This window comes from Vulpes vulpes, chromosome 10, assembly GCF_048418805.1.
Source record: "Vulpes vulpes isolate BD-2025 chromosome 10, VulVul3, whole genome shotgun sequence".
Taxonomy (NCBI): Eukaryota; Metazoa; Chordata; class Mammalia; order Carnivora; family Canidae; genus Vulpes; species Vulpes vulpes.
This window is the reverse complement of record NC_132789.1, coordinates 48,241,793-48,262,341: the sequence shown is the minus strand read 5'-3', so window position 1 is coordinate 48,262,341 and position 20,549 is coordinate 48,241,793. Positions and strand designations below refer to the sequence as shown.

General features: G+C 34.5%; 1 protein-coding gene and 1 pseudogene across 5 annotated transcripts in view; both read right to left on the bottom strand.

Moving 5' to 3' along the window:
• Positions 1-20,549, bottom strand: part of FAF1 (Fas associated factor 1) — a 461,294-nt gene that overhangs the window by 296,857 nt on the left and 143,888 nt on the right. For all 5 annotated transcript variants that reach the window (XM_025991860.2, XM_025991862.2, XM_025991861.2 and 2 more), the window contains one exon: positions 17,010-17,212. In XM_025991860.2, coding sequence (XP_025847645.2) covers positions 17,010-17,212 — 203 coding nt within the window. The remainder of the gene's footprint in view (positions 1-17,009; positions 17,213-20,549) is intronic.
• On the bottom strand, positions 769-1,862 carry LOC112914923 (polyadenylate-binding protein-interacting protein 1 pseudogene; annotated as a pseudogene).

Sequence of the window (20,549 nt, the reverse complement as noted above, 5' to 3'; positions counted from 1 at the left end):
TCATAAATTTTTTACTGTAACTGGAAATGAAGTATTTATAAACAGAGAGAAACAATTTCTATCTCAGGACTCAATAAACAAAGGGTGAACTAAGCAACTAATATCTATTGAAAGGCTTTCTCTTAAGTGCCAGATTTTAATCGTGTATATTGAGTGGCATAGGGAACTTGTTACAGATTTTAAGAAAATCTAGTAAAGAACTGAATGGGAAACAGAAGATAAAATCTATTAGCAGAGGATATTAAAAGAGAAGACAAGAAATAGTGAATAAAAGCATAAACAGTCTATGTTGATAATGGAAAACATGGTAAGTACATGTTACTTTTTTTTTTCACTGACGACAATTTATTATAATCTGTTGGCAGCACACAGACAGATAATAAAACCAGAACTATGTTTCCATAGAAGTGGGTGATGATATGTAGCCATTCTATGGGAACTGTGTGCATTTAATCATCATCAGATTTTAGATTTTTGATTTTCTTCTTGTGCTGCTCAATTTCTTTCTGCAGACTCTCAATCTCCTTTATATGATGACTGATCACATCTTCATGGTGTTTCTTCAAGGCTGCCAGTTGTTCTCTAGTGCGTGCTCGGAAGTATCGTTCCTCTTCAGCTTGCTCTTTCTTTCCGAAGGCCCCACCTGCCTCCCAGATAGAGCCTGCGGAGCCCGGGTCCTCTGACCATTTGGAGCCGAAGCCTCGGGTTTGCAGGGCCCTAACACCCCACATGCCCAGCCACACCCGCTGTGCACCCCAAGTACATAAATTTTTTTTAAGTTATAGGGAATAAAGTTTATTTTGGCAGATAGTGTTAAACAAAATTAAAATTGCATACATTAGTAACATAACTCAACATCCTTAATTTGGTATAAGTGTGACATTTTCCTGTTTTCCTGTGTTCTGCTAAATCACCATAACCTAAACTGCTTTATAAAACTGATACGTTGAAATTTAGCTATACTGTTTTCGCTTACGCTCTGATTCCAAACAAAACTTTTCATAAGCTTCTTCTATCTCTGGGTCCATCTCATCATCAATATCATCCAAGTATGGACCACCAGCCCCTGATAAATCTGTCCCATTTTCTTCATAATCTGGAAAAAAAAGTCTTCTCTTTCAAGTAATTCTTGGTATTTCTCTTGGTAATCTGGATCAGCCGTGGTGAAAGGAACACCATCAGAGGTATAAAATGTTGGTTCATTTGTAAAATAGTTAGGATCATTTTCCGGTGTTGCTTCTCTGTATGTTGAAGTTGCATGGACTCTACCCCAGTTACTTGACCGGAGTTCTACAAGCTTCAAGAGCATCTGTTTCACATCTCTGCTGCAATTTGCATCTAGGACAACAGTTTCAATTCTCTGAATAATTTCTTCCATATCATTCTTTCCTTTCTCCTTCCAGGCATCTTCCAAAACTGACCCTGTCAACTTCAGTAATTTTACCGCACAAATTGTTGACATCCATAGGATTAGAAAAGAGGGCATTCAGCAACTCCCGAAGACCAACCTGAAGAATATCTGCTCTTGTAACCTGTCCATTTGTTCCCTTGATCTCCAGGTTAAGGTAAAGTTCTCCCAGGAAGAGGACAAACGCGTGGAATCGTTTCCGAGTCACTTCGGCCCCTTTTGCAGCTTGATCTTTAACTTCATATTCAGTTCGACATCTTTGAAGCAGCAACTGGTGAAAGTTGCCACTCTGTGGGCTAATTGTCAGATGATGGGACAGGTAATTACAGAGGCGAGCTCCCATGTAAGAGAAATTTGGGATAGATGTGGTCTGTTGATAGATGAGTTCTACAAGTTCTTGCAAAGCATCATCTGTTGTAACCCAGCCATTCAGGGTCTCTGCAAACTGTTCAATTTAATTTTTTTTAATGATTTACAAAGCTTTTTTAATCATATTATTTCAGGGATCCCTGGGTGGCGCAGCGGTTTGGCGCCTGCCTTTGGCCCAGGGCGCGATCCTGGAGACCCGGGATCGAATCCCACATCGGGCTCCCGGTGCATGGAGCCTGCTTCTCCCTCTGCCTGTGTCTCTGCCTCTCTCTCTATCTCTCTGTGACTATCATAAATAAATAAAAAAATTTAAAAAAAATCGTATTATTTCAGATCATATACATGACAACCCAGAAAAAGGAAGATGCTTTTTCATTCTGCCAAAAAGAAGCTAGGGTCCAGGAATGTTAGACGTTCAAAGAAATACACTTAAAATTTAAAAGTATTCAAATCGAGGCTAACAGACTTGGAAGTCTCTCTTTTAATCGGTGCTATACTTTCTTTTAATTTAGGTAGAGACCCAGCAGGGCCCTAATCACAGTACAACAATCAGTAGTACACTTCTTCCTTTTAAGAATAAAAGGGAATCATCTAGGCTTCTACCCTTGACCACCCACGGGAGGGGTACATGAGTCCACTGGGGTTTTCTCTGGGGCTGGAGGCACAGAAACAGTGGGCATGGTATTAGGGAGTGGCCCCAGGTAAATACTGACACTGTGGATGAGATTCTATCAAAATGTCTTCAAAAGTGTTCCTACTATTTTGCTTTCCTAATGGCAATATATGAAAGTTCCTTCCATCCTTGCCAGGCCTTGGTATTTAGTCTTTTACATTTAGCCATTCTAACAAGTGTTTAGTTGTATCTCATTATGATTTTAGTTTGCATTTCCCTAAAAACTAATGGTATTAAACACCTTTTCACATGATGCTTTCTACCTATATTTTCTTAGATAAAGTTTCTGTTAGAATCTCTTGCCCATTTTTTATTGAGTATTCTTTCTTAAGACTGAGTTTTGAGAATTCTTTAGATATTCTGGATACAAGACCCTTATAAAGGGTGTGTTTTGCAAATACTTTCTCCAAGCCTTCTGCTTATCTTTACATTGTCTTAAGAATGAATGTCTTCCAGGGTGCCTGGGTGGTTCAGTCAGTTAAGAGTCCAACTCTCGGTTTCAGCTCAGGCCATGATCTCAGGATGGTGAGATTGCGCTGTGTGTGCATCAGGTTCCGAAATCAGCACAGTCTGCTTGAGATTCTCTGCCTCTCCCTTAGTCCCTCCCCCTGCTTGCATGCTCTCTTTTCTCTCAAATGATAAAATCTTTTTTTAAAAAAAAATGAAAGTCTTTCAAAGAGCAGTATATATAAATTTTGATGAAGTTCAGTATTTCAATTTTTCTTTTATAGTTTGTACTTTTTGTGTCTTATTTGGGGAAGAAACAAACCATCTTTGCCTAACCCAAGGTCACAAATATTTTCTTTCACAAATTCCACAGTTTCATCTCTTACACTTAGGTTTGTGAATTATTTGGTGTTTATTTTGGTATGTGGTGTAAGGGTTAAGCTGCTACCACTATTGCTGCTACTTTTGTTTGTTTTGTACTTTTGTTTTTTGTATTTTTTCATTTGGATGTCCAATTATGCATTTGGAAGTCCATTTGTTGAAAAGACTATCCCCACAGAGTTGAATTAACTGGGCAAGTTGTAAAAAGCTGACCAGGTAAATGTAGGGTCTATTTCTCGACTCCCTACACTGTCTCAATGACCTACCTGTCCATCTTTCTTTGCAAAAAAAAATAAAGATATTGCCATGGCTACTGTCTTAAAATCAGTCTTAATGTGGTATGGAGACATCCAAGTTTCTTCTTTCTCAAATTGTTTTAACTATTCTATACCATTTTCATTTTATTTTAAGTATTAGAATCAACCCATCAATATATTTTATTTTTTAAAAATTGGAATTTTTATTAGTATTATACTGATTTTATAGAGTAATGTGAGAAAAAGAGACATTTTAACAATATTGAGACTTACAATTCATTAATATGATAATACTCCGCTTAGTTTTTAAATTTGTCTTGTTTGCATATTTATTGCTAAATTTATCCCTAAGTCTTTTAAATGACACTGTAAAAAAGTATTTTTTAAATTTTAGTTTCCAACTGTTCATTGCAGTGTAAAGAAATATCACTGATTTTTGTATATTGACTTTGTATCTTATAAGTCTGCTAAATTCAATTATTCCTAGTAGCTTTTTTGTAGATTCTTGGGGGCTTTCTACATTGATTATTCTGTCATTTTTGAATGACAATGTTGCTTTGAATAACAATGTTAACAGAAGTGGTAGGAGTGAACATTCTTGCTTGTTCTCAATCTTAGGGTGAAAGGATTCAATCTTTTTACCATTAGTATTCTAGGTGTAGAATTTTTATAAATGTTTTTTTATCAGGTTGAGGAATCTACTTTTGTTTCCAATTTTGGAATTTTGGACACTGAATTTTGTTAAATATTTTCTATATCTGTTGAAATAATCATCTGGTTTTTATTTTTTAACCTGTCGATAAGGTACATGAAATTTTTTTCAATCACAGGAGTGACATGATTATATTTATTTTTTTGTTAGATAGAGTAATACCAATCACCATCTCACTGTGAGACTCTGAAACATCATGAAAAAGTAGTTCCAAAAACTAATATAAGGTTACACTAAAGGAAATGACATGCCTCTGGGGTGCCTGGGTAACTCAGTCAATTAAACATCTGACTATGGCTCAGGTCATGATCTCAAGGTTCTGGGATCAAGCCGCGTGTTGGGCTTCATACTCAGCAGGGAATCTGCCTCTCCCCCTGTTCCTCCTCTCCTCTGCTTATGTTCTCTCTCTCTCTCTCTCTCTCTCTCTCAAGTAAATAAATAAAATCTTTTTAAAAAGTGACATGCTTCAATCAAGGAAGAGGAGAGATCACCATGGTCTCTCAACCTAAGGTGGGCACTCATATAAGTGTCACACTGTATGTGCAGCAATGACCTTCTAAAATGAATCACAGTTCTAAAATAGAAAAGTTATCTGAAAGTGATGTCTCAGCAAATATGACTAAGAACAACTAGCATCTATAGTATGCATTTTTCAGTTTTATTAAGATATAATTATTAGTTCAAGGTATACAACATAATGATTTGATCTACATGTATATCACAAAATAAGTAGCACAACATAAAGTTTAGCTAATATCACTTACCTCAGTTATATTTTTCTTGTGATGAAAACTTTTAAAAGCTACTCTCTTGCAAATATAAATACAACATTATTAACTATAGTCACCATAATTTATACACTGCATTCCCATACAGTATGTTTTTTAATTTCAATACAACTCTATGCAATGGTTGAATGAACTAAAGAGGTTTAGCCTGAAGAAATGAGAGAAAAAACAGTACTGTCTTCTAATAGCGGAAGAATTGTTGAGAAAATACATTTAACTTGTAAAATCTGTCTCTGAAATAAGAGTGAGGTCAAAGGAATGGAGTTTACAGGTGGCAACTCAAAATAAGGAAAAACATACAACTGATACTTCTTTTTTTTGTATGTGGTTGGTGTATAAATTTTTTTTTATAAAATTTCATAGTTGGACAATTGAAGTAATGTCTTAAAATTAATAAGTTCCATTGCTAAAAGTATCTAAGCATGCGCTAGAAGACCCTAAGACAAATACATGGAAAATAATGCTTAATTTGTGGCCACTTGTACTAGACAGTTTTTACAGATCCCTCCATAATCATTAATCTCCATGAATCAGTAAGTTGCTTATTTTCTTTTGTCAGTTCTCACAAGTATAAAGTGGGGATATAGTTTTTGGCTATCTCAAGGTAATGTGAAAATAGTAGGTCAAAGAGTATAAAAGGGCAGAGGCAGGAACTAAGATAGGATCACAGGAAGGAAGCATAGCATGAATCTGTCACTAGTGGAAAAGGAGAGGTTCCACTGAAGTGAATTGTTCAACTAGCTGGACTGTAACCCCAACTTCCTGCTCAAGACTGCAATATACCTCATTATTCCACCAGATACCCCATTATCATTCCTGCTTCCATGCTTTCCTTGCCTAGAATAAACTCACCAACTATGTCCACATACCATATTTTGGTTCATATTTCATAAGTTGGTCGCTTTGAAATCTTTCCTGACTACCCTCACAATCCTATTTATTCCCTTCCCATACCCTCAAGACACCAGTTAAAGCTGAATCTTTCTTTTTAATATCCCTATACCACTACCTACTTCATAAGAGAAATAATTATTTAATTGGAAAGATCATGAGTTCTAGATTCAGTTTAAAACTGAATTTGTGATTTAGGAATTCTCCGAGCTTCAGTTTATTTGTCTTTGGAACAGGGATAATAATGACTGCCTCACGGTATTATTTTAAGTGTTGTATAAGAACCAAGTACTGCAAGCAGAGTGGCTGATGTACAATAGGTAATATGGTTATATGTGTGTGTGTCTGTATTTAAAAATGAACAAATGAGTGAGTGAACGAATAGATAAAAGCCCTTATTTTCCACATCTACTTTCCCTCTTTAAAGTTTAAGACAGGGGATCCCTGGGTGGCGCAGCGGTTTGGCGCCTGCCTTTGGCCTACGGCGCGATCCTGGAGACCCGGGATCGAATCCCACGTCTGGCTCCCGGTGCATGGAGCCTGCTTCTCCCTCTGCCTATGTCTCTGCCTCTCTCTCTCTCTCTCTCTCAGTGTGACTATCATAAAAAATAAATAAAATAAAGTTTAAGACAATGGAGTATTCTGGGATGAGGATTCCCTTATTTTATGCATAATCTGAAAACTTAGCATAATATTAAACCCAAAGTAATCAACAAACATCCATAATAAAATTATCTATTCTGATTACACAAAAGTCTTTTGGGATTTATGTCTTAATTTTCAGCAGTAATTGCTAAATATGAGACTTTGAGAAAGTAAAGTGTTATTTACTATTAGAGCCATCACTATGTGCTTTATTCCTTTAAAAAGGAAAAAAAGTCATCTGAGAGACTTTCGAAGGAAGATAATAGGGAATTATCAAAGGAAGAGAAGACTGAAAGATAAATGGCACAAAATAGTATGTTAGAAAACATAAATATATACTTCTGATCTTCTTTTGACTTGAAGATAAGACAATAAAAAATGAGACGAATGATAAAAGTAGTTGAGGGGGAAAACTATTTTTATTTATTTGTTTAAAGGCTATTTATTTATTTATTTATTCATAGAGACACACAGAGAGAAAGAGAGGCAGAGACACAGGCAGAGGAAGAAGCAGGCTCCATGCAGAGAGCCTGACGTGGGACTCGATCCAGGGTCTCCAGGATCACGCCCTAGGCTGCAGGCAGCGCTAAACCGCTGCGCCACCGGGTCTGCCTGGGAAAACTATTTTTAAATAAAACTTAAAGACTTTATAAAATGGCAACCTTACACTCTATACCAAACTGCTAACAGCAGAGACTTAAGAATGAGAAAAAAGAAAAATACTCCTCTATTTAAAAAAAAAAATTTTACTGAAAATATATTACCTAGAAATGTGAAACTAAGTTAAAGGCACATTTCTAATGCATAAATATAAGTAAACTATGCACAATAAGGCCCAATTTGAGATGCTGCTTAGATATTGAAATGATCTTACAGATAATTTGGGGAGTGCACAATTGTTGTCATGGAGACCATACATCAATTTGCGGATGGAAATTAATTATTTAATTATCCTCTTGTCTTTTCATGCTCACAACATATAAGGCAAACAAGATTGCTATTCTTTCTCTTTTCACATGCATTAAAAACAAACAAAAAACCCTCACTTATATGGTGTTTATTGTTCATAAAGGGTGTCTGAGCACAGAGAAGTAAAGGCATGTGCCAGAAATTACACAATCTGAGTTTTAGAGTCAAGACTAGAAAGAAGTTCATAGATTCCAGGAAAAAAAACTGATTTGAAATAACCTAAAATACTTTTTAGGCTCAAAATGGACTTGCTAAATGCTTTAACTCTTTCCATACTCAATCTGATTCATTTAAACTAAAATGCCATCCAATATAATAAAAGCAGTTTTAAGAAAGATTAAAAATGGAAAAGAAAATGAAGCAAATGGTTAAACTAATGACAGACCTATTTTCCTCTTTTCCATTTCAGAAATGAAAATAAGGCTATGTTTTGCTGACAGCACTGATTCAACAAAGTTTATTGAACAAATATCTGTATGTTAGGTTAAATCCAGTGCTAGATCTTATAGGCATAGAAAGACACAATAATTCCTACCTTCAAGATCATACTACTACACACTAGATAGTATTTTATAGAAAAATCAAGGTCTTAAAATAACTCTTTAAATTTATTTAAGAAAACCTCTAAGGATTTTATAATAAAATAAAACTGTAGAAATAAACAAATAAATAACATACTAAAAATATTAACAGACCAATACAATTACCACTAGGTGTCACTATGATATAAAGTTGGTGGCTGCCTTTATACATTGTTGAGTCTTCCTGATAATAACATGAAAAACTATCTTATTTAGCATCTTTTTGCATTTTAATATTTATAAATACACAGAAAAATTAGTATTTATCCAACTCCGTAACTTGGTCTATATATAAAAAATATTTAACAATTATATTGCAGGTCACATAAACTATACTGAGTGTATTTTTAAATTTTCCTATGATAAATATTTTAATATACATACAAATATATACATATGCTCATTTATTGATCCATTTATTTTCTCAACAGATACTGCTCTGTGCTAAGCACTGTGCTTGGAGAATTTATAGAAGAATAAGACCTAGTCTGTGAGTTTGAGAAGTTAACATTCACAAAGAAATTCCAAAACACAAAGAAAGAATAAGATGTTTTAAAATAAATGAATGAATCAACTCAGGCCCATAGAGGTTAGGAAAGGTGGAAAGGCTAGATATTTACATGGAACATTAAAAGATGATTATGAGTTTTCTAGAAAAACTAAAATAAGGAAGGGCAAATCAAATAGAATATAAGAAATAAGGAATCACTGAAAGATGTAAAAGATTTATATTCTAGATACAGCACTATAGGACAACTATGTAGAATACAGACTAGACGAATATAGAAACAAAGAATAGAAATTCAAGGAATTATCTTAATAATTCATTAAAGAAATTAGCTCCTGAACTATAACTGAGGTCATAAAAATAAAGGAAGGATTCAGTGATATTGTTATAAAACTAATAGAACTTAATCAATCAAATGCAGTGAAAGAAGAAGAAAATCTTCCATCAAGTCCCAAATATTCCTACACACAACTTCTACAGTGATGCATATTAACAAATTTAACAGTGAATACAGAGAAGATGCATGACATGATTCTCTGGCATGCAATTCATCATAACAGAATAACTATTATCTGGAACAAATAAAAAACTAGAATTAGAAGAAGGAGGAGAAGCTGTATATTATCCAAAAACAGTATCTGTATATAATTTCTTTTGAATCACATTTTATTTACAATATGTTTGCAACTATTTTAATTGTATTTGTTTTCAATCAGAATGATAACTTGACTTTCTACTCTGCCATTCTTGGGCACAAGTCTGCTTTTACAATGAATTATAAAGCCAACATATTAGGAAATATGATATCTGGAAATTCTATCACATGTTTTTAGAACAAAGCTTTAAAGCAGTTTCCTAGACTACCCTCCGAATTCAGATAGAATTAAAGTGTAACATTAACGTATATAAAGAAGCATTTCTGATCACCATTTCTGAAATAAGCAGAGATTTCACTCCAACTCCATAAGCCAATGAAAAGGGTGGTTCAAGTAATCCAATTACTTCCACCAAATACCAAATATTCCATCAACAAAAAGAATCAGGTCACTTTGAAATGAGACCTAGTTAATTACTCAGCCACATGCTAGATAATATCAATTTAAACTTACTTATTATAATACTTCTTTCCAGTTTTTTTTAAAACAGATACAAATCTGGGATAATTTTAGTAAAAGAAAAAGTGTGATATGACACTGAATTCTTTCCTCTATAATAAATATATTCATCACTAAACTAGGAAAGTAAAAGCCAGTAAAATGCTATATAAAGGGTTCCCTACTAATACACCAAGGTGCCTTAGCAATATTATTGAAAATCTTATATGAACAATAAGCAGAGTCAATTCTAATTACTATTGTAAAGATAAATAAAACTATTTTTCAAATATCAGTAGAGAGTTTTGGTAATTTTAGGATTATAAACAAATTTTAAATATCAACAAAGAGAAAATTATATATATAAAAAAAAAGAACCAAGCATATTTTGGAGCTAAAGAATATAATAACTGAAAAGTCACTAAAAGAGCTCAACAACAGACTTAACCAGAAGAAAGACTATGTGAACTTGAAGACAAGCCATTTGTAATTATCCAATCAGAAAAGAGAAAAAAGAAAAAAAATGCAAGAGAAAGAGTGAAAAAAGACAGAAGATAAATGACCAATATGCGCATTATGGGAGTTGCAGAAAATAAGACCAGACAAAGGGGCAGAAGGTTTATTTGAAGAAATATGGCTGAACACTTCCTAAATCTGGGGTAGGAAACAGAGATGCAGATTCATGAGGCATAAAGGATCCAAAAAATAATAAATCCTAAAAAGTCCATATCCAAAAAAAAACATTAAATTCAAATTGTCAAATTAAAAGACAAAAAGGAATTTGAAAGCAACAAGAGCAAAGCTCATCATATAAAGGAAGCCCCCAGTATCAGCAGATTTCTAACAAACTCTGCAGCAGAGGGGATAGGATGACACATAAAAGTGCTGAAAAAAAAAAAAAAAACCTGCCAAAATGAATACTATGTCCAGCAAAACTGTTCTTCATATATTAAGGAGAAATAAAGACTTGCCCCATTTAAACAAAAACCAAGAAAGCCCAACCCTGGACCGGCCTTATAAGAAATGCTATAGAGAGTACTCCAGTCATAACAAAAGGATACTAAATAGCAGCACAGGAGTATAAAGCTGTTAATGGTAAACATATAGACAATTATAAATACCCAAACAAGTATAGAATACTGTAACAGTGATTAAACAATCTGGTATAGAGGTTAAAAGACAAAAGCATACAAAATAAGTATAATTATAAAATATCAATAGTACATAATACAAAAAGATGTAATTTGTGACATCAATAACAAAGGGAGGGGATGACGACTAGTTTTATATATGACTGAAATTATCAGGTTAAAACAGATTATTAAAACTATAAGATGTCTTATGTAGGCCCCATGGTAACCACAAAGAAAACAGCTAGAGAAGATTAGAACATACAAAGAAAACTTCTATCTTTATAGAAGATAAACAAAAGAAAATGGGAACAAGATCAAAGCAAGACACTACCAAAAAAAAAAAAAAATCAACAAAGAGAAAGAGGAAACAAAAGCTACAAAGACAAAGGAAATAATCAACAAAATGGCAATAGTAAGTCCTTTCCTATCAGTAATTATTTTAAATGTAAATGGATAAAACTCCCCTAACAAGAGACACACTAGCTGGATTTTATTTTAAGATTCATTCATTCATTCATTCATTCATTTATTTATGATAGACATAGAGAGAGAGAGAGGCAGAGACACAGGCAGAGGGAGAAGCAGGCTCCATGCTGGGAGCCCGACATGGGACTCGATCCCGGGACTCCAGGATCGCACCCTGGGCCAAAGGCAGGCTCTAAACCACTGAGCCACCCAGGGATCCCCGCTGAATGGATTTAAAAAGAAAATTTCAATTATATGTTATCTACAAGAGATTCGCTTGAGATTCATGGACACATATGATGAAAGTGAAAGGACAGAAAAAAAATATTATATGCAAATAGTAATCGAAAGAAAGCATGGTGGCCGTAACTACATTGACTAAAAAGACCATAAATCAAAACTGTCACAAGAGACATAGGACATTATTTAATGATAAACGAGTCAATTTACCAGGAAGATACAACCAACAATTATACACATATGCACCCAAATCAAAGCACCCAATATATGAAGCAAACAATGTCAGAGCTGAGGGGAGAAATGCACAACAACACAACGGTAGTTGTGCTTCAATAATGGGTGAAACTTACAGAAAATCAATAAGCAAACACAGGGCTTGAACAATATCATAGACCAAATGGATCTAACAGACATATACAAAACATTACACTGAAGAGCAGCAAAATACACATATTTCTCAAGCACACATGGAACATTCTCCAGGGTAGATACCACGTTAGACTATAAATGAGTCTTAATAAATTTAAGAAGAAAGAAGCAGAAGGAAAACCACTATTGATTTTTAGTTTCATTATACTGTGGTAGGAAAACATTCTTGGTATCATTTCAATCTTAAGTCTGTCAAGACTTGTTTGTGACCTAGCACACCTGGGTGGCTCAATTGGTTAAGAATCCCGCTCTTGATTTCCACTCAGGGCATGATCTCAGGGTCATGAGATCAAGCCCTGCATTTGGCTCCATGCTCAGCAGGGAGTCTGCTCAAGATTCTCTCCCCCTCCCACTCCCTCCATGCATGCTCTTTCTCAAATAAATAAATAAATCTTTAAAAAAAAGATATGTCATCTATCTTGGAAAAATCACAGATATGTGGCGATTAAACAACTTATGCCTGAACAACCAAAAGATCAAAGAAAAAAATCAAGAGAAAAATTTAAAAATATCTGGAGACAAATGCAAACAAACACACAACATACCAAAATTTCAGAGATGTAAGAAAAATAGCAGAGTTTATAGCAGTAAGTGTATATATTAAAAAAAGAGAGAATAATATGAAAGATCTAATAAACAACTTCACATCTCAAGTTAACTAAAAAAGAGGAACAAGCTAAGCCCAGAGGGAGGAAATAATAAAAGATTAGAGCAGAAATGAAAAGAGAATAGAAAAACAATTTTTCAAAAAATCAGCAAATCTGAGTTGATATCAGAAAAGATATAGAAAAGTGATAAACTTTTAGCCTAAACTAAAAAAAAGAAGACTCAAGTAAAATCAGAAAGGAAAAAGGAGACCTTACAACTATATCACAGAAATCAATATGAATAGACTACTATAAACAATTATATGCCAACAAATGGTATAACCTAGTAGAAATGGGTAAATTCCTAGACATATATAATCTACAAAGACTGAATCCAAAGAAACAGAAAATCTAAACAAATCTGTAACTAGTAAAGAGACTGAATCAGTAATCAAAAGCCTCCCAACAAAGAAAAATTCAGCACCAGATAGTTTCAAGAGTTCTGTCAGGGATCCCTGGGTGGCGCAGCAGTTTGGCGCCTGCCTTTGGCCCAGGGCGCGATCCTGGAGACCTGGGATCGAATCCCACATCGGGCTCCCGGTGCATGGAGCCTGTTTCTCCCTCTGCCTATGTCTCTGCCTCTCTCTCTCTCTCTCTCTCTCTCTGTGACTATCATAAATAATAAATAAAAGAAAAAAATTTTTAAATAAAAGAGTTCTATCAAACATCTAAAGAAAAATTAATGTCACTCTTTCTTAAACTCACCTCAAAAATTAGAGGAGAGAATATTTCCAAATTCATTTTGTGAAGTTAACAGTACCCTGATGTCAAAGTCAGACAATGGCACTACACGAACAAGAATAAAAACTATAAGCCAATATCCCTGATGAATATGGATTCAAAAATCCTCAATATTAGAAAACCAAATTCAATAGCACATTAGAAGAATCATATACCATAACCAAATGAAATGTATGCATGTGAAGCAAAAAGAGCTTAACATGTGGAAATCAATGTGATACACCATATTAACAAAATGAAGGGAAAAATATTACATGATCATCTCAGTAGAAGCAGAAAAAGCATCTGACAAAATTCAAACCATTTCCTGATAAAAATATGCAAACTGCAAACAGAAGAAAATTACTACAACATAATAAAGGCCATATATGAAACGTCCATAGCTAATATCACACCCAATGGTGAAAACTAGAATCTTTTCCTCTAAAGATCATGAACAATGCAAGAATACCCACTGCTGCCACTTGTATTCAACAGAGTATATGAAATCCTAGCCAGAGCAATTTATGCAATAAAAAGAAATAAAAGACATCCAAATCAGAAAGCAAGAAATAAAATTATCTATGCTTCCAGATGATATTACATATAGAAAACCCTAATGATTGCATTTAAAAAAACAAAAACTCTGCTAGAACTAATAAGCAAATTTAGGAAAGTTACAAGATATAAAATTAACATACAATAACTAGTTATATTTCTCTGTACTAACAATAAATAATCTAACAAGGAAACTAATAAAACAATCTCATCTACAATACTATCAAAAAGAATAAAAATATACAAGAATAAACTTAACCAAGGAAGCAAAAGATCTGTACAACGAAAACAACAAAACGATGCTAAAAGAAAGTAAAGAAGAAACAAATAAATGAAAAGACATCACATGTTCTGGATTGAAAGATTTAATATTGGTAAAATATCCATGCCATCCAAAGCAACCTACAGATTCAATGTCATCCCTATCAAAATCCCAATGGCATCTTTGCAGACATTTTTGCAGAAAAGTGTGTTAAAATTTATATGGAATCACTAAAGACCCTATTATAGCCAAAATAATCTGAGAAAGAAAAATGTAGTTGGGGGCCTCATATCCCGAATTTAAAACATGTTACAAAGTAATAAGATAGTAGGTACTGGCATAAAGAAAAATATATAGACAGAATAACAAGCCCAGAAATTAATTCATGCATATAGGTCAAATGATTTGACAAGAGTGCCAAACCTACACAATGGGGGAAGATAGTCTTTTTAACAAATGGTGCACAGAAAACACCATGGATATCTAATGCAAAAGAGTGAAACTGGACCTTTAGCTTATGCCATATTCAGAAATTAACTCAAAATGAGTTAAAGATTTAAATATAAGATCTGAAACTATAAAACTCATTAAAGAAAATATAAAGCAAAAGCTTCGTAACATTAGTCTTGCAATGACTTCATGGATATGATACCAGAGGCAAAGACAACAAAAGTAAAAATAGACAAGTGGGACTAGACTTTTGTGCAGCAAAGGAAACAACCAACAAGATTGTAAAGAAAATAACTGCAAAGTATGTATCTTAAAAGGAACTGGTATTCAAAATATATAAAGAAATTCTACAATTCAAAAGCAAAAAAGTAAATATTCTGACTTAAAGATAGGCAAAGACCTTGAATAAGCATTTCACTAAAGAAGACATACAAAAACCAACAGGTATATGAGAAGATAATCAACATCACTAATTGTCATGCAAATCCAAACCAAAACCATAATGAGATATCACCTCATACCTGTTAAGAAGGCCATTATAAATCAAAAACAAAACAGAAAATAGTAAGTGTTGACAAGGATGTGGAGAAATTAGAACCTTATGCATTTTATATTGGTAGGAATGTATATCCATTGGATATTCACAATATCCAAGAGGTGAAAAAAACCTAAATATCCACAGAGGGGTGAATGAATAAAGAAAATGTAGTATATGCATAAAATGGATTATTACTCATTAGAAGAAGAAAATCCTATAATAGGGATCCCTGGGTGGCTCAGCGGTTTAGCGCTTGCCTTTGGCCCAGGGCGCGATCCTGGAGTCCCGGGATCAATTCCCACATCGGGCTCCCAGCATGGAGCCTGCTTCTCCCTCCTCCTGTGTCTCTGCCTCTCTCTCTCTCTCTGTCTATCTCTATCATAAATAAATAAATAAATCTTGAAAAAAAAAAAAAAAAAGAAAGAAAAGAGAAAATCCTATAATATTCTACAACAGGGATGAAACTTGAGGATATCATACTAAGTGAAATAAGCCAAACACAGGACAAACACTGTATGATTCCACCTATATGATATATTTAAAGTAGTCCAACTCATCTCAGATGAGTAGAATGTAGAATGATGATTGCCAGGGGCTGGCAAAAGGGGAAAATGGGGAGTTGTCATCCAATGGATACAAAGTTTCAATTATATAAGATGAAAATCTTCTAGAGATCTGCTGTACAACAATGTACATATAGTTAACAAAACTATATTGTACATTTAAAAATTTGTTAAAAGGATAGGTATCATATTATGTACTTTTTTACCACAATTTTTTTAAAAAAAGGAGTTAATAGGAGAATATATGGGAGGCATGGAACTGAGCATGGGAAAAAATGGACTAAAGAAATTTGGGCAAAGGAAGGTACATTATAAATGCCTTATGAGTGGGCTCATAACCTATTCAAGGAACTGAAACAAGTCCAAAACAACTTAGGCATGGTGAACAAGGGCAAAAGTGGTAACAGATGAAAACCAGAAATGTAGCAGGGACCTGATCAAGCAGGGCTTATAGGCCATAGTAAAAGATTTTCATTTTATCCTAAACCAATCGAAAGTTTCTAAATGCCTTTTAAGGGAATAACAATCTGATTCGTGTTTGAGAATGATCAATCTTTTAACAGTTTTGCTTTTCTCTACAGCGTACTTCTTCTCTTTCTTTTCTCACAATCCTGAGATCAAGACCTGAGCTGAGATCAAGAGTTGGAAGTTTCTCAACCTACTGAGCCACCCAAGTGCTCCTGTAGTGCACCTCAATTAATAAATTAAATAAAATTAGGAAAGAATCTTCCTAATAAAACAAAGGCAAAATTTTCAGAAATACCTGGAATTTAGATTTATAAGTCAAATAATCTGAATCAAATATGCATTCAACACAGTTTCTCTATAGAAATCTGGTAAAATCTGTCCAATAATGGCAGGCATACACTTTTTTTTCCAAAGTTTCCTTTGAAAGGACAATATTGAAAAACTTATACAACTAGGTAGGAGAAGAAGTAATGAAAACATGTCTTATTTCTGATCTCTCATTAACCACAGTATGAAAAATTAATGAATTTCAGCTATAAAGTCCAATAAGCAATATACTTAAAAGTTTGATTTGCATCTGCCCTAAAACAGCATCTTATACCATTCAAGTGGAACAAAAAAATTATTCTTAAACTTGCCTCAGTAACAACACAGTACTTTAAAATGCAGTATAATTATCTGTATGGAAAATATCAGTTTCAATTGCCTTTTCTCCCTTCTTATTGGCAATCAACTCAAAAGAAAAGAATATAAAGAAATGTTTACCTAATAAATTCTCTATTTATGAAGGCTTTATACTAGGAAAAACCTTACCAACAGTACAGCTGTCTTCAAGTACCACATCAACATTTCTGTCTCTGTACTCAACCCTGAAGTCCAGCATCCGAGGTTGCCTTTCTACAATTTGCCTAGATGGCATTACAGGTCGAAATGCTGAAGAGGAAGAAGGAGCAGGAGCTGAAGCTGGGTGACTTGGATCAAATGCAGGTCCTGGTATAGTCTCACCTCCATAGTCACTGAAATATTGACATAAAAAAAGATTATCATCAACCAAATCCTTATAGATTACCACTAAGGACCCATTCCATACTTGGCTTGTGTTGGTCTTCCAATCAAATTTACCTACCTGTGCATCAAAGCCTAACTAAAGTTTTACTTCCTCCATAAAATCTTTCCTAGTGACTGAAAGCTACATTACTCTCCCTCCCAACATTGACTTCCTATGTCTATTGACAGTATCATACATATCATCTATCATTTAATCAGGTTTTTGCTTTATGATGTAAAACATTAATTTCTGTTAATTAAGAACAGTGTCTTCTACATTCACTAATGAAAGTGAATTCATTCACTAATGAATGCTCACTGAAGCATTATCTGATTAACTCTACTTTCCACAAAACTCAGAAATTTACCATCCTTAAACCTCTATTCTTTTTTTTCTTTCTATAAAACAGAGGCAACATCTATCCAAAACCATCTTCTAGTTAGCTTTACATTATGGATTATGAATTTCCTTTACAGTACCTTCAATATCTCCTGAATTATTCTGAATACAACAGCCTCCTAACTAATCTCTCTGAACGTACCCTTGCTCCCGTGCATGTCATTCCATACCACTAAAAAAAATGAAATTATAGAAATATCTTCATATTGTTTTCTTCAATATTCCCCTCTTCTTCATACAGAACTACATGTAAGTCTCTATATGATCCAAACCCTACCTACCTTCCTATCCTTAGCTTGTGCTAGGCTATCTCCTCCAATCTCTGTATGCTTCCAGGCACAACAAGCTTTCATTTCTTCCATCTCACCTTGATCCTTCCCATTTCATAGCGGAACACAGACTATTCCTTCTAAGAATATTCTTTCTTTCTCATCTCATCCCAATATTCCAACTTTCTTCTAGCTAATTATATTCACGCTTCATATCTCAGACTGAATGTTTTTCAACTCAGTGCATGTTTTACTACCTCAGACTGGTTCTAATTCCTCATCACTACCAATTATAATTGGTATTAATCATTTGATATTTAAGACTCCAGGAGAATATAAGTTCCACAAGGTCAAAGTTCACATTTGTGGTTTTCTTTTTTAAAGATTTTATTTATTTATTCATGAGAGAGAGAGGCAGAAACAGAGGCAGAGGGAGAAGCAGGCTCCATGCAGGGAGACTCATTTGGGACTCAATCCCGGGACTGCGGAATCACGACCCAAGCCAAAGGTAGATGCTCAACCACTGAGCCACCCAGGCGTCCCCACGTTTAAGTTTTTAATGGCTGTATACTCTGCCTGGAGCTCAAAATTTTATAGAGAAAGCACTTAAATATTTAACAAGCTAAAGAGTAAAGGAATAATTATTAAAGAACTTGGGTTTTCTCTCACTTAATTTATCATATATATAGTCACTCCTCCGCCCCGCCCCCTCACTAGGAGGAATTAGGAAGAAGAGAACCAAAGGAATGCTTCCATTGAAACATTATTATTGTATATATGTTCCACCACCACCAAAACTACTAGCTGAGTTTTAAAATACCTCTAAATCTGTGGGAAAAGAACAGATTAGGAACCTGAACGGGAACAATAAAAAGAATGACCAAAACACACAAATAAGCACTATTCATACAATGAACCAAGAAAAAATATTTACCTTTACTTCACACTACTGCTCTGATTAGTGCTTACCAAATTTATATTACAAAATTGATTTAGTGAGTTGTGATCATCTTTTAAAGAAGAGGATATGATAGGACAGGATAGGATAAGATACAAATGATCAGTACATGGCACTTAATAGTTAGGAGCAAGTATTGTTTCCTAAAACTTTTGATTCTGATACATTCTTGCATATGTGTTTGGATTCCATGTATTTCTAATTGTAGGTCATAGCCAAAAAAGTATGAAAATAAAGAGTTCAGACACTCTAATAATCACTGATCCAAAGACAAAAACCTACACTTTCTCCTAGCTGTTAGATTCAAGAAAAGTTATCTTAAAAGTAAGACATGGAAAAGAAAACGTCCAAGCAGGAAACATCACTGTTGGAATCCAAAGTGAGCTCCTAAGTATTTATGAACAGAATATGCGCAATGATATTTCAGATCTCTAAATTTTGTCACTTCTCAGAAGCTCGGAAATACAGCTAAAGTTAATAGGCTGGTCCCTGACTTAATGTTTTCTTAACCCCGAATTCATCCTTCTGTGGTCTATTCTATGATGCAGATTCTGCAAAATTCTATTTGTCCTTTGGCATATGTTTCCCCAATAGATTCTGCAAATAGGATACTAGATAGAGACAGATTGTTAGGAGGAGAGAAGGAAAGCTTTCCTTCTTCCTATTCGCATGTATTTCTATTAGTATCATACAGCAGCTTTCAGTCTCCTGCTTTTTTCAGCGTTCATATAACCAGCTTCCTGACAATCCCTCAGACACAGACAGCAGCTAGACTGTATGCCTTCTAAAGTGGCCTGATCCTCATTCAGGTCCAAGGGGCTGCTTGGAGCTCTGAAGTTCTATTAATCCCTTTGATCTGGACCTAAGAGTGGTAACTTCCTGAAGCAGTTAGACACAGGTTACTTCAGTTTTACTTTTTTTGCTCCACACCTGTGTAACCAATCCTACATTAAACTTGAAATACCCAATTTGGGGGGGGGGGGGGGGGGTAATGGAGGTATCCCAGAAAGAGGATTCAGGAATTAGTTTGATTATGTCCTTGACCTTCAATACACTGATGAGCTACTTGCTAATGGAAAATGGGATACTAGTGATCATGCACTAGCATAATGATTAAATCATCACTTATAATTCATTATGAACACATACCTATTAAAACAAGTGCCTAAGGGAACAAATGGCTATTTGACTTGGCCCTTGTGGTAGTAATAATGACAGTAAAGACTATGAGGTGGCTGCTTTTGACTCTAATGGAACGCTTAACAGAAGAAAATGACACACTTAGGGTTATTAACTTTCAGTTTAAGCCATGATAAGAAAGCTTCTGAAGTAGCACTTTCTCATTTCCTGTCTCCCAGGTATGATCCTACTGAGAATCACATGCAAATTTAATTTTTCAGCTTGCAGCATTACAGTGAAAGTTGAGTATATATACTTTCTAAGTATCTTTTGTGAAAATTACAGCACTGTTTTAGGAGGAGTGGTACTCTACAACGTGGAATGGGGATATCCAAGTGGACTCAGATGAAGGCAACAATCTTGAACCCATGGAGTTCCTGTGAACCTTCTTTGTAAGCAGAAACAACTCCTTATTCCATGACTAAGGTTATCCTCCTCTTGCTCGAAAACTGATAATGCTCTTCCTAAGATCATTGCCTTGAAAAGGAATGCCTATTGTC